The 14,073-nt window shown below is 42.1% G+C and overlaps 1 protein-coding gene across 2 annotated transcripts in view; it reads right to left on the bottom strand.

Annotated features, from left to right (window-relative positions):
- The window catches only part of TRPC4AP (transient receptor potential cation channel subfamily C member 4 associated protein), a 31,184-nt gene that overhangs the window by 13,685 nt on the left and 3,426 nt on the right, over window positions 1–14,073 (bottom strand). For both annotated transcript variants that reach the window (XR_010623314.1, XM_065754090.1), the window contains exons 2-8: window positions 9,384–9,512; window positions 9,004–9,120; window positions 6,570–6,627; window positions 5,385–5,440; window positions 3,659–3,787; window positions 2,377–2,578; window positions 160–348 (exon numbers count right to left, since the gene is read on the bottom strand). Coding sequence is in view for 1 of the 2 variants with exons in the window: in XM_065754090.1 (XP_065610162.1) it covers window positions 160–348; window positions 2,377–2,578; window positions 3,659–3,787; window positions 5,385–5,440; window positions 6,570–6,627; window positions 9,004–9,120; window positions 9,384–9,512 (880 nt within the window). In the remaining variant the exon portion in view is untranslated. The remainder of the gene's footprint in view (window positions 1–159; window positions 349–2,376; window positions 2,579–3,658; window positions 3,788–5,384; window positions 5,441–6,569; window positions 6,628–9,003; window positions 9,121–9,383; window positions 9,513–14,073) is intronic.

The raw sequence follows: 14,073 nt of genomic DNA, 5'->3' as shown, positions 1-14,073 counted from the left end.
AACAAAACAGGAGTCAGACCTAAATGCTGGTATTTCAGTATTTCATGCAAGAAAAAATGGAATCAGTACTATTTGAAAGGAGAAGCAACAAATGACAAACACTGAAGAAGATAAAATAACCATTAGCTAGTGGTGGCTACAGGAATGCAGGCTGGATACCTGTACTGCTCTGCTCTGCCTCTTCATTTGCCACTCTCATCAGTGCATCAAGTACAAGGGCATTGTCCAGCCATGTGTACCACTCTTCGAGCTCCTGGAGGAAGCTGGAGGTACCCGTTGTTTCAGACACCTTCCGTGTTGCCAGTTTGCATAATCGTTCAATGAAACCTGGTATATTCAGAAGTGTAGCTGAAAAAGAAACATCATTTTGCTGTGATTCAAGATCACCAACACAACAGTTGTCAAATCCTCTATTATCTCCAAGTATCAAAACATCTGCATTAGTAACATGGAAGAGTACAGAGAAACACGCTCCACCTAGTTAAAAAGGTCCAAAGATTGAAGACTGATAGCACTCTACTATTAAGGACTGGAAGACAGGATTCAAACCCTAGGCATAATTCAACTCTGACCTGGTTTATGTTAGACTTGCACTGGATAAAAAGTAGCTCTACCCTACTCTTAACTGCTTCTTTCTGGCCAATTCCCTTTTGCCAGCACTGCTGCTCTCTAGCCCACAGGGAGTCAGTACTGAGAAACTTACCTGACTGAAAATGAAGCAGGAAGAAATAAAGCAGCAGCCCTTGCAAGGGCCAGCTCTATCCCCTGTTCCTCAGGGCACTGCCTCCTCCAACATCTTACCTCCTGCAGCCCTTTGCCTCAGGGCAAACCAAACCAACTCACTTCAGTAGCTGTTTGGAGAGCTCATAGTTTATGTACTAGTTTCCTGAGCTAGTTCACCATAGAGTAGAACGGGAGGGGAGCAGGTCACATCTGCCTCAAGTTGGAAGACTGTAACTGTTGCAGAACTGCACCCTTAGAATCAGCAGTCAGGACAAGGTCAGATGTCATCAATCTGTGAAATCTCTGGGGAGGGGGCTTGGAAGGTGCTAGGAGGTGCATTTTGTCCCAAAATTTTCAGAGAATCACAATTAAACGTATGTCTGTAATAAGCAGGTCCTGTAAGTCTTTGAGCTTGCAAATAAGTTAGAAAAAAGACAAAGAAATTAACCATCAACACTATGCTAAGAGCTCTGATTCTGCCTGCTGGTACCATTTTGGAAAGAATAAACTCCCTGATACAGATTTTAAAACTGAATATGCTTTGTAATCCTAGACACAGTTCTGACTGAGCAAATAAGAAATGGTTAGTTAAACATTTGCTTGGGTAAGCTCAGCTCTGTGGGATCCAAGCTTATTGTTCAAATAACTTTAATTAATCTTTGTACCCACACCAACACTGCCTTTTACAAGCGAACTCTGGTGATCACAGGACCAAAGACAATACACTCCACTCAAGTTTCTCAGCTTCTGCCTGCCATATTATGCTCTCCATCTCTCAGTGCAAGCTCCAGATCTGGCAGTAGTTACAAACAGAGCTTTATAACTCATGGCCAATGCAGAATGGAGCTTCTCTCCCTCCACCCCCCCCTCCCTTTTCTTATTTATTTATGAGTTCTGAGATGTCCTGACTGAGCTCACAGAATGTCTGCTTCAGAAGCTCAAAAGCTTTTCAGTATATGGAGAGCTGAAAACAGCACATTCCATCTTTGAGGGTATTTTAATTCAAAAATATTGTCTAGAAGGTTGAGTATGAATTTAGGACTTGTATATCTAAGCAAGGCTTTTGCATCTCTACACAACAAAATGAGAAAATGGGCACTGTACCCCAAGTTTAAATTTACATTAAACCCATATATTTCAAGGGCTGGTGTGGTAATGATAGGCAATGTGACCAATATTAAGCATACTTTCCTTGTTGATAAAGACAGATATTCTTCTCACAACACCACCACATAAAATCAGAGAAGGGACCACTCTGACAGCAGGCATGATGCTTGCAGAGATGCAGTTTAGGAATTAAGGAGAACATGAAGTTAATGAGAGCTGCTAAAGAAAAGGCCACGGAAACAACCAAGTAACAGAAAACAAATCCAATTATCTTAAGCCATTCAGTTGATCAAAGAGGGCTGAAATGACAGAACTCAACTGACCTAACCACTGATCACATATGAAGGTGAAAGCTACAAAATTTCATTAACTGAAAAGACCATCTCTAGGAAACTGTTCAAAGAGAGGGAATAAAGACAAATGCCTTTTAGGACATAGTGTGCATAGCATCTGATAAAAAAAAAACAACTGCAGATTTGATGTTGAGAAGAGCTAAATTTTAAATGGTTGTCATTTTTCTGCATTTGTTCACAACACAACAATTACCTTGATTAACTTCAGCACGAGAGGGACCCAAGTTTTTTTTCTGCTGGGCATTTTTTGCAAGAAGTGTGTGCTTGTCATCGCTTCCTGTGTCGAGTTCAGAAATTGTGACAGCAAGGATCCTGCAGAAGTTCGCAAGCTGCTGCTGATCAAAACTGGACACAAGGCTTGCAAGATTGGGAATATCATCCAGTTGTATCATTTCCTGGAGGAGACAACAATCTGCTGAGTAAATCACACGTGATATTCAATAAAGGAACATATGGCATGGCCTGAAATACCATCTACAGCTCCTCCCAGCTGAGATTTGTGTGTTATTTCAAAGTTAGTAAAAAGAGAAGCAAATAGGCAATGACAAGTGAAGAGTTTGAAAACAGCTGTGCATTTGCAACTGCCATCACTTAAGTTTATCAGTTTCAGAAGGATACAAATGCATCCTTAAAGTCTTCAAAGAATCCAACCTTTATGCAGCTAAACTGAATTGTGCAGACAATTTAAAAATCACTTATTAGGATGAGAACCAACTCCTAGTTTTCTTTTTCCCACCGACTTCTTCATTGAAAGGTGAAAATGATGTTGAAGCCATTTTCAGCATAAACTTTTATGTCCAGATGAACTAGAATAGCCTCCTTCCTAGGGGAGGACAGTATCTTCAACTGAAAACAAACAAGCAAAACCAGCACTAGCTACGGGACCCCAACCCCCTCCACATAACACATATAAGGTGCATTTCCTCAGGGTTACACTCCAGAAGTTGGGTTTTTTTTGCACCACACCAAGCTACTAAGCTGTAATGACATCAGCAAGTATTTCCACGCAAGCTCAGAAAACTAGCTCATGCAGAAGATCTCACTGCCCGTTGCCCCAGCCTGCAGCAAACAATCTCAAGTAATCTCAGAGAGATGACAAAACTCATGGTAAGAGAGAAGCACATGAAGCCTTCCAGATGTCAGCAAGACCACAGAAATAATCAATGTATAATCAGAAGGAAAGGACTAAAGAATGAACTCATGCTGGTTTGGCTTTCTTCATTTGAAATGATGGTAGTGCTTTAATGGGAGCTAGGCATCCACCTCTCCATCATCCTGCCTAAGTCACACAAAACCACTATAAGCAGCCACATACATAATCTGGCTTCTGTCTGAACTGTAATTAAAGTTAATAACTGGTGTAAATGGCCGTGCTCCACATGAGCTACAAGAAACAAGAATGCTATCTTAGTGTTAGTGCTGCATTTCCCCATTGGCCTGAAAAGCCACACAAAACTAAGCAAGCAGTAACAAACCTTTTTTACTCCCAAGATATCTTCAATGAGCGTTGCAGTTTGTAGGAATGTCTTTTTGTTTGTCATCAGTGTAAACAGGAAGAGCACAAAGTCATTTCTTTCTGCCAATCGCCTTGTGACTCCTTCCGTCTTGAAAAAAGCACAAACAGACCTGGAGTCAGAACCCACCTCGAAGAGAAGCACGATACACGCATGTGCATAACAGTTGTTTTAGAGGATGTGATACCAAATCAGCTGCTCCTGAGACCAGAAAGCACTGTGCTTATGATGACCACAAGCAACTCCAACCCTTGTTTGAAGTTAACATGGGCGTGCAAAAACTACAGGCTCCAGGAGGCTTTCTTCATCTCAGAACAAAGCTGTATACTTGCTTAAGCCAAGAGTAAACACTGCATGCCTGGAAACACGTCAGAGAGACTTGCCTCTAGTTTCTCATACAAGTTATAATCAGCCCCATTTTATAGTACACAAATTCCACCCCCAAATTCCTCCTAAACTGTCAGCATTGCTTTCTGAGTCTGAACAACCAGAATCCAGAGTCAGCCATAACAAACTCAGTGCAGAACAGAACAGAACAGTCATGCTAAAACATGCTAAAGATTAACTTCTGGGGTCTCCACCTCTTCTGGGGTTCATTAAAACTAGTTTCCGTGCTCTGATGTCTGCTGACAGCATGAATTGTCTGTTCTGGAATTAAGCATAACTTAAAACTCCACGTTCAGTGCTTGCAAAGTTGTCTGTCATGACTGACATTTTAGCAGTGCACTCAGAAACTGACTACCTTGCACACTTCCTGAACAGTTACAGATAAGCATGAACACAGTTAATGCTGCACACACAAGATATCCATGATCCCAAACACTTCTTGTTCAAGCAGTCGGTCACAACACAGTAAATCAAGTCAAACAGGACCTGTTTCTTAGCTATTACATTATGCACAGTTTACAAAAGTTGCAATAGCTCTGGTTTAAGAACAATAAAATGAGTGTAAGTCAAGTAAAGTGTCACTCCCTCTGTTCTCTTTCTGTACTCAGATACAGAGTACTCAAACTCTCAAGATAAAGCTGCTGTCTTTGGAAGAGCTCCAGCCGAGTAACTACCTTTCTGGTTTGTTTTTTCTTTTCATTAAACAATGTTCCCTAGGTTATGACATAATGAACTGTGTGATTAAGTAAACAATGCTGAGGATGCTTCCTGTAAACACAATGGGAGGCATGCCCTTCTAGATCTCCATTAAAATTCTGAGGCCACCTCCATGGCTGGCACTGATTTGCCATCAGCTGGCAACCAAAGTGATATTTAGCATGTGATAAGTTTGTGCAAATTTTAAAGAGTTTGTCAATAGTGTTACTGAATAAGATGCTACATAGCTGGGGTCAGACTGAGGCAATCCATTCCCAGTTTCAAATGTTAAGCTTGAAGGCAACAAAAGCTAACATGGCTTTCTGATGGGAACACAGATACTCAAAGATCTAAACAAAAGAAGTTAAGCTTGACAACGTGCCTAAGAAGACAAAATCTTTGAATAATAATCCACAACATATGGTAGTCATGTATTTTTCTAGAGGAATTGTAATGAAAAATTTCAGAGTAAGTTCAAGTTATGCTTAGAAGAGTCTGTTATCTTGTTAAGTATAAAGCAATCACATCATATAAAACATAACCAGCAGATGTACTAGCCAAGCTAGAAGAACACTTTTTTTTTTTTTACAGCAGTGGTACTTACACATATGCACGTGTTATACAATATGCTTAAACAGTCCTTGATGAGGTCATCACTTACTGCAAAGGAGAAAACAGACATTCACTAGCCTTATGATGACAAGGAATACCAACATCCAAAGCAGCGATATGAACAACTATGAAAAGACTAAGAATTTCAGGCTAAGTGCTGGCTTACATCATACCTGCAAATAGCTGGAGAATAAAAATCAGAGGAAGAATCACTACCTACCCTGCTTGCTTGCTTTCTTCCACAACTACTACTCACCTCTGCCTTGGACTGTAGACAAAAAGGTGTACTTGAGGTCTAGTGCACTGCTCAGTCACTCACAGAAGTAAAAGACAGAGTGTAAGAAATATTTTAAGACAGGAGAGGAAAATCAGAAATTAACTCAATGTCTGTCAACCTGAAAAACTGCTGATAGACATTTTAATTCCAGTTATTAAACAGGAAAAAAAACAACAAAATGTGCCTTTTCACATGGTTTTCCTCATGCAGCATCAGGAAGTGTTGGCAAAGCTTTCAGTATTATCTATTCCAGCATTTCAATATTTACAATGTATTTTTGGAACAGACATATCACAGCTGCCTCAAGCTCAGGTCATTTCACCTCTGAAGTTGTCTGGCTGATGGGCATGGCACGTACTATGACATTCCCTCAGAAGGGTTGTGTGGAACCAATGGAATCACAGACAAGATGAATGAAACCATTAAATTCATGCTGCTCCAGCAGGAGAGCTGCCCTGAAGCTATTGCTCCACATTAATTGCTCTTTACAACATTTTGGAAGTTACTAGTCACTACGCCTGGTTAGGAAACCAGCATACTTTTCACTATCTTACAGTCCCTACCAATCAGAGATACATAAACTATGTTTTCTGGGTTATCTTAGTAGTTGTTAACAGCAGCTATAGCCACAGTAAGATGAAAAGTTTCTAGTGGCTGTAGGTTTACTGCATTCAGAAAAGTTATGCCAACAGCATGAATATTCCTGAGCCACAATTTGCAGCAGGTGAGCATCCTAAATCTCAACATGACTCAGTACTACAGAAATAAAGAAACCAGTGATTCATTTTGCAACAGGAAATCCCAGGTATGGAGAAAAGTACAAGAAAAAATGGAACAGCTCATGTCTGAAGAAGGGTACACGGCAAGAATAAAGAAAAAGCAGCACAACTGTTTACTTACTTTTTTGCTTCTTTTTCTGTGTCATAAGAGTTGGTCTCATGAGAATTTCTACTAAAAGCTGAAATGACAACAGATACAGAATAAAGAGATTAATAACTGGGACACAAATTACCAATTAATTTGTCAGTGACAAATTCAAATTCAGTCCCACCTCTGCTGAAATCACTAAAATTCAGTCTCTACAGTAAAAAAACACTGGTGTCAAAATTAACAAAAACCTTGAAGAAAACTTAAGAGTTAAAACAGTCTCCCTATGGCAAACTGTGAAGAACATGAATCTACAAAGAAAGTAATTCCACATACCAGGTAACATGAAGGATGGCTATCACACTTCCCTCATTAATAAATCAACCTGCAAATACATGCACACTTTGAAACTATTATCCCTAAACCTTGCTGGACTTCAAAATACATTTCAACTTGAAATAGTAATGTGTTTTTCAATATCTGCTATAGCACTTGCTGCATTAGTAGGGTAGCAAAAATGACTGCAGCATTCACAGTCCTCATACAAATGGAGAGGAGAACACACATCTCAACAGTGGGCACCTGAGTCCAGCACAAAGACATCCCTAAGCACATGAGTTGCAGGCCATCTGCTTTCCTTCTGAGAAATGACACTTCCTGCAATCAGTCTGTCTTTTAAGAGTGGCTGCAGTGAAGACCTTTTCTGTCATAGAGCATATCCTTTCACTGTTTTTTTTTTTTTGTCAGTACTATAAACTACCACAAATTCATCAACTTATTCTTGCATTAACTGGCATGCTTCTCATATATGCTACAGCAACCGGACTGCAGTGGTGTTAGATGTTCCTTGGAGAGGGCTCTCTTCAGCCATCCTGCAACAGCACACAGCAAGAAAGTGCAAGAGGCCAAAGGCAGAGACAGAGAATGGATAAGAAGGTGCCTCAGTTATCCAGAAAAAAGAGTTACGGGATCTCACTCCTTGGAAAGAGCTTTCACTCATGTCCAAAGCCCATGAGGCTCGTTCATGTGCTTCTATTCTCAGGCAGTATTTAAGATGCATTCATATATAGGGATGATGCACATACGTGCTTTTGTTCTTCCTTCATATAACAGCTGTCTGAATTTGAAAATGTGCTTAGGAATATGCCATCACATTACAGCATGATAGTACCGAGTAAACTGCAAATTCAGAGCCTTTCAAAGTTTCTCGTGCTTTGTGGTTTAAAATACTGCAACACATCATCAGCACATGGCATACACTGACCCAGCAGCAGATCAGACTAACTGCCTTTCAAGTCCTAGGGCAGGATTTCCAAACTATCTACCACTGGCTGCTACCACTACTTTTAAACAGATTAAAGCCACTCTTATCAGACAAATCTCTCTGGCCATAGTACCAGGTAATTATGAACAGCATATCTGATGTGTGGTCTCTAACCCATGAAAGCTAAAAGCAGAAAACTAAAACTGCCTTCTACCAAAGAATCAAAAGCTCAAATGCATGCACTTATATTGAAATATAACACAAATTTTTCTTTGTATTCTTACAGTAAATGTCAATATTTCTGCTTTAAAAAGTATTACTTTAAACAGTTTCGTATTATGTTCCAAATGTATTGGGTAGCTGAAGAACTTCATCCTCAGTTGACAAGATGCTAGCAACTAAGCTGGTGTTGTTTCCAAACCAATATATCCTAAATAGATGTTTCTAAAATAAAGGCATGCTGTTGTAGTAAGAGTGAAACAGCAAAAAAAGTGCAAAAAAAAAAAGTCCACTCAAAAATGTTAGTCACAGATTTCTAATGAAAGCTAAGATCACAGTGACTGAGGATCATGAATTTGAGTACACGTTGGTATTTGTGTAATGCCAAATTGCACAAACAGAATAAAAGATGCATTGTCCAAATGTTTACACATAAACCCAGCAGTCCTGCTTAATTTTTCTTTTCCACAGATGTAATGGTGTGCATTGCATGCCAGCAATAAACACAGACAACCCTGCTAACAGAGAACACTTAGTGTGCTTAAAAAGTCCCCACACATATCCCTCGCTGGGAATGAAATTCCCTGTGTACTAGTAACAAGTGCAGTACTTAACAACCAGAAATAATTTGAAACCATTTCTTAAGACCATAGAGGTGCTGCAGCCTGCTTGTAACTTGAGCTATCTGAAGAAACAATCTGGTCTTTTATATAAAAATTCATCTCTCCTGCACTGAGAACTCCACATTTGGACACAGTACTCCAGGTGGGGTGGAACCAGCAGAGTGGAGGGGCAGAACGGCCACAAGTGTAACATCAAAACAGTAAAATCATTTTGCAGATTGCATTTAGAAGAGTCTCAAACATCCCATTTTCAGACATACCAATGGTACAACAACCTTGCAGAAATCTGGAAAAAAATAACCAACTAACCAAAAAAAAGCCCAAACAACACAGCAAAACAAATCAAGTGAAGTGTGCTTACATCAACTCCTCCAAATAAGTCAAAAGTGTATGTATTTGGGAAAGTGGACTCTTGAGCAGCTTTTCTATCTTCTGTCACAAATGCCATGGCTTCCATTGAAAGTAGTGGAGAAATTTCCTGCATGAAGAGAAAAGAAGGAAAAAAAAGGTGATTCATAAAGAAAACTATTCACCTACATACACACAACTTCCACAGACCATCCATGTGATCTACTGACTGATCAATTACATGCATTCCTAGCTCTTATCTACATTCAGTTCACAGGTACAATCACAGAAACAGCTCCAAAAATCAGTTAGTAAGCATATCATTGTACTGGCCTGTAAAGAAAGTATGAATAAAATAACACATCAATTCCAGAAGTACATGGCAGACACTACCTTTAAGATGCTTTGGCACTGGGAGAAATCGCTGTTTGGGTGGCTTTGCTCGTATAGCTTCTGTAACAGCAGGGGAATCCCATTCCACTTTGCTTGTTTATCTCTTTCCTTCAGCAAGGCCTCTGTGATCTGCAACAAAGGAAGAATGTAATCCCCACGTGTGTAGTGCATAGCACTCAGGAAAACAACCTGTCCATAATAACAATACAGGAACACTACAGAACAACTGTGTGCTGCAGACAGTACCGCAACAAAAATGCAGCCCCCCTCTCCAAGCAGGGATTCATCCAGGGCTAGCAGCAGCACAATTTCACAGATGGTCAATGTATCTTAAGTAGGACAGGACTTAAAGCAGATGTTGAAGTACCCAGTCTCATTCCATATTTTTATATCGATCACATTTTTAAGAGGGATCATGTTCACTCCTAACTATTTCTACCAGCAGATCTCCAACTGACAAGTCACTGAAGGAGAAAATCAGTGACTATCAAAAATGATGTGAGACTAAAGTAGAGAGCATGCAATGAAGACAGACAGACTTCATTCCTTTTCCCAACTCAGTGTGTAATGAGTACCTCCTCAGCCATTACTGGGCATAGCAATGACCCAAACCCCCAGGACTGACAAGCATGCTCCTTAGGAATGTATCTACACCACACTGAGAACTCCTCCTGCAGTCCTGGGCTGGTCATAAATGGCAACCAACACCTCCACCAGCAGGAGAACACCACTGTGTTATCATCTGGGAAGAAGGCTGCCATCACCAAGAACATCTCAGCATTTGCTACCACATTGTTGGCAACTTCCACCAGTTCTTCTCCTTCTCTTCCAAGTATATGCAAATCCTCAGTATTTATCACAGTGTTTTACACCTGAAATAATCAAGCTGCAGCACAATGCTAACGAATATTCTGCTCAGAGCATCAAAGCTGCAGCAGGTGTTGCAAAGCCAGAAGGCTTCCAAGGTGATCCAGCAGATGCCCTGAAGGAGGAACTCCTCTGTGAAGCCCCCAGTCCTGTTAATGTTAACCAAAATGTATGCTCCCTCCTTACTGCTGCTTTGCCAGAGCTACCAAACAAACCTGAAGCAGGGACTGAACTTTGTACGGTGAGATATGGCCAACAATGGCAACCAGCAAGATGTCTGGCAAAATGTTTTACACACCACTCCTCGGGCCAGCAGGACCATATTTCAGTGCAATGCTAGTGGATTTTCTCTTATCCAGACCTACACTTTAAGCTGCCCTCACTCTGTGCAGTCACCCCCTGATCCCTGCTTAGCTCCACGTTTCCTTCCAGCTGCCATCATTGTTCTGAGCTGCAGCCAGGAAATCTCCTTCCTTATTGTTTCAGCCCAGGCATCCTTCTCAGCTATACCACAGCAAAATTCAAAAGAGCCACTCAGTTCCTGATTAGACACAATTATATGCAAATACACTCCTATTTCTGAGTGAGAATTTAACCCTCTCCTCTCTCTGCAAGACACAATACATCCAGAAAACTGACAAAAGCACATGAGGAACTCAGACTGGCAACAACAGCCCTTGTGGGTCCTCTCCTTTCTTACCTTCCCAAATACAAAGAGTTTGTTTTTTCTTGAATCGAATACTCTAAGCAGTACTTTAAGAATTTCAAGGCTCTTAAGGATCAGTTTCTCTTGCTACAAGAAGTGCTCAAAGCAGAATGAGCGAGCTTGGTCTATAATGCTCTCTTCAGTTTTCAACTTTTCTCATATTTCCAACTTGGAATAAGAGTCATCAGCCAGCACTGCTGGAGAATGACGCAGAGCTCCTTCCACGGAGGCTGTCCCTACAAGAAACGGCAGGACAAAACCAGAAAGTCAAAATGGCTTTGCGTCACTCGGGCTGTGAATAATGGGTCAGCTCCTTTGAAGCCACAGATCCCCATTCCCTGCAGCACCCAGCACAGAGCGTGAGGAGCTCTACCTCTGCCCCATCTCGGCGTGGGAGAAGCACACAACGCCGAGCTGCAGGAGGAACCAGATTAATTGCTGGGTAAAGTGCAAAGAACAAGCAGCAGAACACCAGGGAAAGGCTCCAGCTGATGGAAAAGATACTGCAAGCAACACTGAGGCACATGGGCTGCAGCACGAGCTTCCACGGTGCAGCACAGAACTCAGCATTCAGCCCTCAGAGGGGACCAAAAGCCTTTCAGCATCAGTAAAGCCCAGTCCTGGGCTTCGTGCTGCATCTCTTAACCACACACACATACTTCTCAGACTGGGGCAGGATCTCCACTCTGGTACATTTCAGTACCAGCAGCTCTTCCTCTCCCCAGCTGACGTATCTATGCTAATCTGCAGAAAACTTCCAGACTTGAAATGCTGAAGGACTGTAGTAAATGTTTCCTTGCTCTCACCTTCTTTTAACTGCTACCCAAGAGAAGTTTTTCCTTCTCTTGATTTAAAGCCCATCCTTGGTTTCATTGCAAACTCCAGCTTGTGGTCCCCATTCTACAGTTATGAGGCTGCCCTGGCTCTGAGTATTTCCATTGTGGCAGGGCAGTATTTGCCAACACAAAGATTTTGGATCCCATGGAGGGATTCAAATCCAATTAAGTTGCTAAGAGTTGTCTTGCTTTGCAACCACTTTGGTTAAGACGTACATCTCATGATTTCTGTAATAGTAGCAAGTCACCAGTTTTCACTTATATCCCTCTCCAACATATTTTTGTTCTCATCTAAGCAAACACGGCCTGCCCAGAACTCTTCTTCACTCGTTGGATAGCTGCAGAGCATACCTCGGAGATCCTCACAGGAAGTTCAGATACATTAGACCCTACCCAGACCTGCCAACCACCACCCTGCAGGGACTGTCCTGCTCCACGCTGTGGCAGCCCGGTCCTGCTGGAAGGGCACAGATATTTGGGAGGATTTAGGCACAGAGCTGAAATGCCCACATCAAGCCCCCCAGCACTGCAATGGGAACCCACACCCCACTAGCCTAGCTCCCCTTTCCCTTCTCCCCAGCAGCAGATGCTGCTGTGCCCATGCAGGACTGCAATGCCCTACACACAGTCCCTGCTGCTCTGTAACAGTGCCCTCACGGAGGATCAGAGCTGCACCATGTGCTGAATCACGTGTTACCTGTCTAAAGTTTGTTGTAGTTATGACTGCTTCAAAGCCTCTGTATGCTTTATTTCACACTGTACCCTTCAAATGTTTCAGTCTTACTCAAGTCATTACAGGAGAGTGCTTTCTGTGAAGCTGATATCTGTAAAGGCAAAAACAGTTAACTCAGGTGTCCAGGCATCCCTCACACCACTAAAGGACTCATTCTGAGACAGATTTTAAAGCCCAGACTTCTCACTTGTAGGTTTTGGGATTTTTAGTTCACTTTTTGGCTGTTGCAACTGTGTATTAAGCTAAGACTGGAAGCCTCTAAAAAAGCAGAATTTCCATTCCCAGTACTTGCCCCAATCCCTTGTGCAAATGCACATTCCCATGTTCTGAAAGTTTAAGAGGAGAAATGGGCAAACATCACGGAACTCAAGAAACAGACGGAAGCACACAGCCTCTCTGTATTTACATGAAAACCAATTCCTTTCTATATCCTTTCCGCCAAACCTTTTAGGTTGCATCTTTATAAAACAGGAAACTAATATTTGTGCAATTAAATATTCAATTTTCTACTCCACTGTACTAACTTAGGAAGTTGTCTCTGACATCCTGCCAGGAAAATGCTTACTCAGAATTCTGAGGACCATCCAGTCATTCCTGCTCCTCATTGCATTCCCGTTCCCAGTCACTACTGAACATTCATTTGGCCAATTTGCCTCTCTCCTCCTGCTGCCTTTCACAGACAGCCCACCACCAGGCTAACCCCTGCTCCATCTAAGCTTTGGCAAGGCAGCATACAGCCACACAACCTCAGACCCACACAGCAACTCTGGGAAGTGCTTTAGGAAAAAGTGCTGAACACCACAGCTGCGGGACAGTTATCTGCTGGGTCTCTGGCACAGAGCTCTGGGTAAGAACACGTCTGAAGCCCAGACATTTTACTTGTAAAAGCCAACTCTCTGCAGGTGGCATGAAGCTGGCAAAAATCCCCACTGCCAGCCTCCCTGCAGCTCCGAGGTGTGGATCATGCCCTGCAAAGCCCAGCCTGAGCCTGCCACCTTCCTCCTGACATCCCAAAAGAGGGCCTCAAGGCACAGAGACAAGGACAGGCCCTGCTGCAGCTTCCAGCCCGGTGCAGCCATCCCTGTGAAGCCCAAAGCAGTGCTCTACTCCCTATCTCTTCAGGTCTATGAGACAACGTCATCTACCTCCAAAATCCACAACCCTCTCCAAGAGCAGAACAACTCCAAAACGCATCTTCAGCAGCAGCAGCTCTTCAGAACCACTACAGGGTTCATCGGATAGGCTACCAGTGTTTGCTTTGATGGTCTCATGCTCAGAGAAAAAAAAATACATCATGAAGACCGTAAAATACTAACTTTTCAGTGATCACTCTTGGAACTGCCTGCTGCTTAATCCATTTTGAAAGAAAACAACATGTAAGGTCAGCTAGTAAAAGGCAGGAGGCAGGGAACTATCACATCTGCAACTGTTTTCCTCCCACTCGCTTTTAGTCAAGCAAAATAACACTCCCAAAGACTAACATTGCTACTTCTCAACCTTATCTCCAGCATATGACAGAGCTCTGCTCCCTGTTACATAAAGGCTGGT

Source organism: Cyrtonyx montezumae, unplaced genomic scaffold, assembly GCF_038088225.1.
Source record: "Cyrtonyx montezumae isolate F1298 unplaced genomic scaffold, pur_monq_1.0 scaffold_9, whole genome shotgun sequence".
Lineage (NCBI taxonomy): Eukaryota > Metazoa > Chordata > Aves > Galliformes > Odontophoridae > Cyrtonyx > Cyrtonyx montezumae.
The sequence above is the reverse complement of the archived record's forward strand: the minus strand, read 5'-3'. Positions and strand labels throughout refer to the sequence as shown.